The sequence below is a fragment of the Acanthisitta chloris genome, unplaced genomic scaffold (genome assembly GCF_000695815.1).
Source record: "Acanthisitta chloris isolate BGI_N310 unplaced genomic scaffold, ASM69581v1 scaffold11195, whole genome shotgun sequence".
In the NCBI taxonomy this organism is placed as follows: domain Eukaryota; kingdom Metazoa; phylum Chordata; class Aves; order Passeriformes; family Acanthisittidae; genus Acanthisitta; species Acanthisitta chloris.
In genome coordinates, this window is record NW_008674303.1 from 5217 (window position 1) to 5480 (window position 264).

Consider the following 264-nt stretch of genomic DNA (forward strand, 5'->3'; position numbering starts at 1 on the left):
TGGCTGGCATGGCCAGGGTGTGACCCGGGGCACAGTGGGACGGTGGTCAGGGTGGGAGCACTGACCTGTGTCCAGCAGCAACCGCACGATGTGGAAGTTGGAGTGGGAGACACTATAGTGCAGAGCTGTGTTGCCATTCCCATCTGCCAAGTTCACCACGTGGGTCAGGAGAGCCGGAGAGACCTCAGCAAAGGCCAGGAGGTGGTTGGAGACCGTGTCAGGGACGGACGACTTCTGGCTGGACAGACGGAACCACTCCTGCAG

At 61.4% G+C, this 264-nt stretch overlaps 1 protein-coding gene across 1 annotated transcript in view; it reads right to left on the reverse strand.

Annotated features, from left to right (window-relative positions):
• LOC103802764 (KN motif and ankyrin repeat domain-containing protein 1-like) overlaps window positions 1–264 on the reverse strand; it is a gene marked incomplete at its 5' end in the record, with an annotated part of 2932 nt that overhangs the window by 1321 nt on the left and 1347 nt on the right. Inside the window, one exon of the mRNA XM_009075287.1 lies at window positions 66–264. Within this exon, the coding sequence (XP_009073535.1) occupies window positions 66–264 (199 nt within the window). The remainder of the gene's footprint in view (window positions 1–65) is intronic.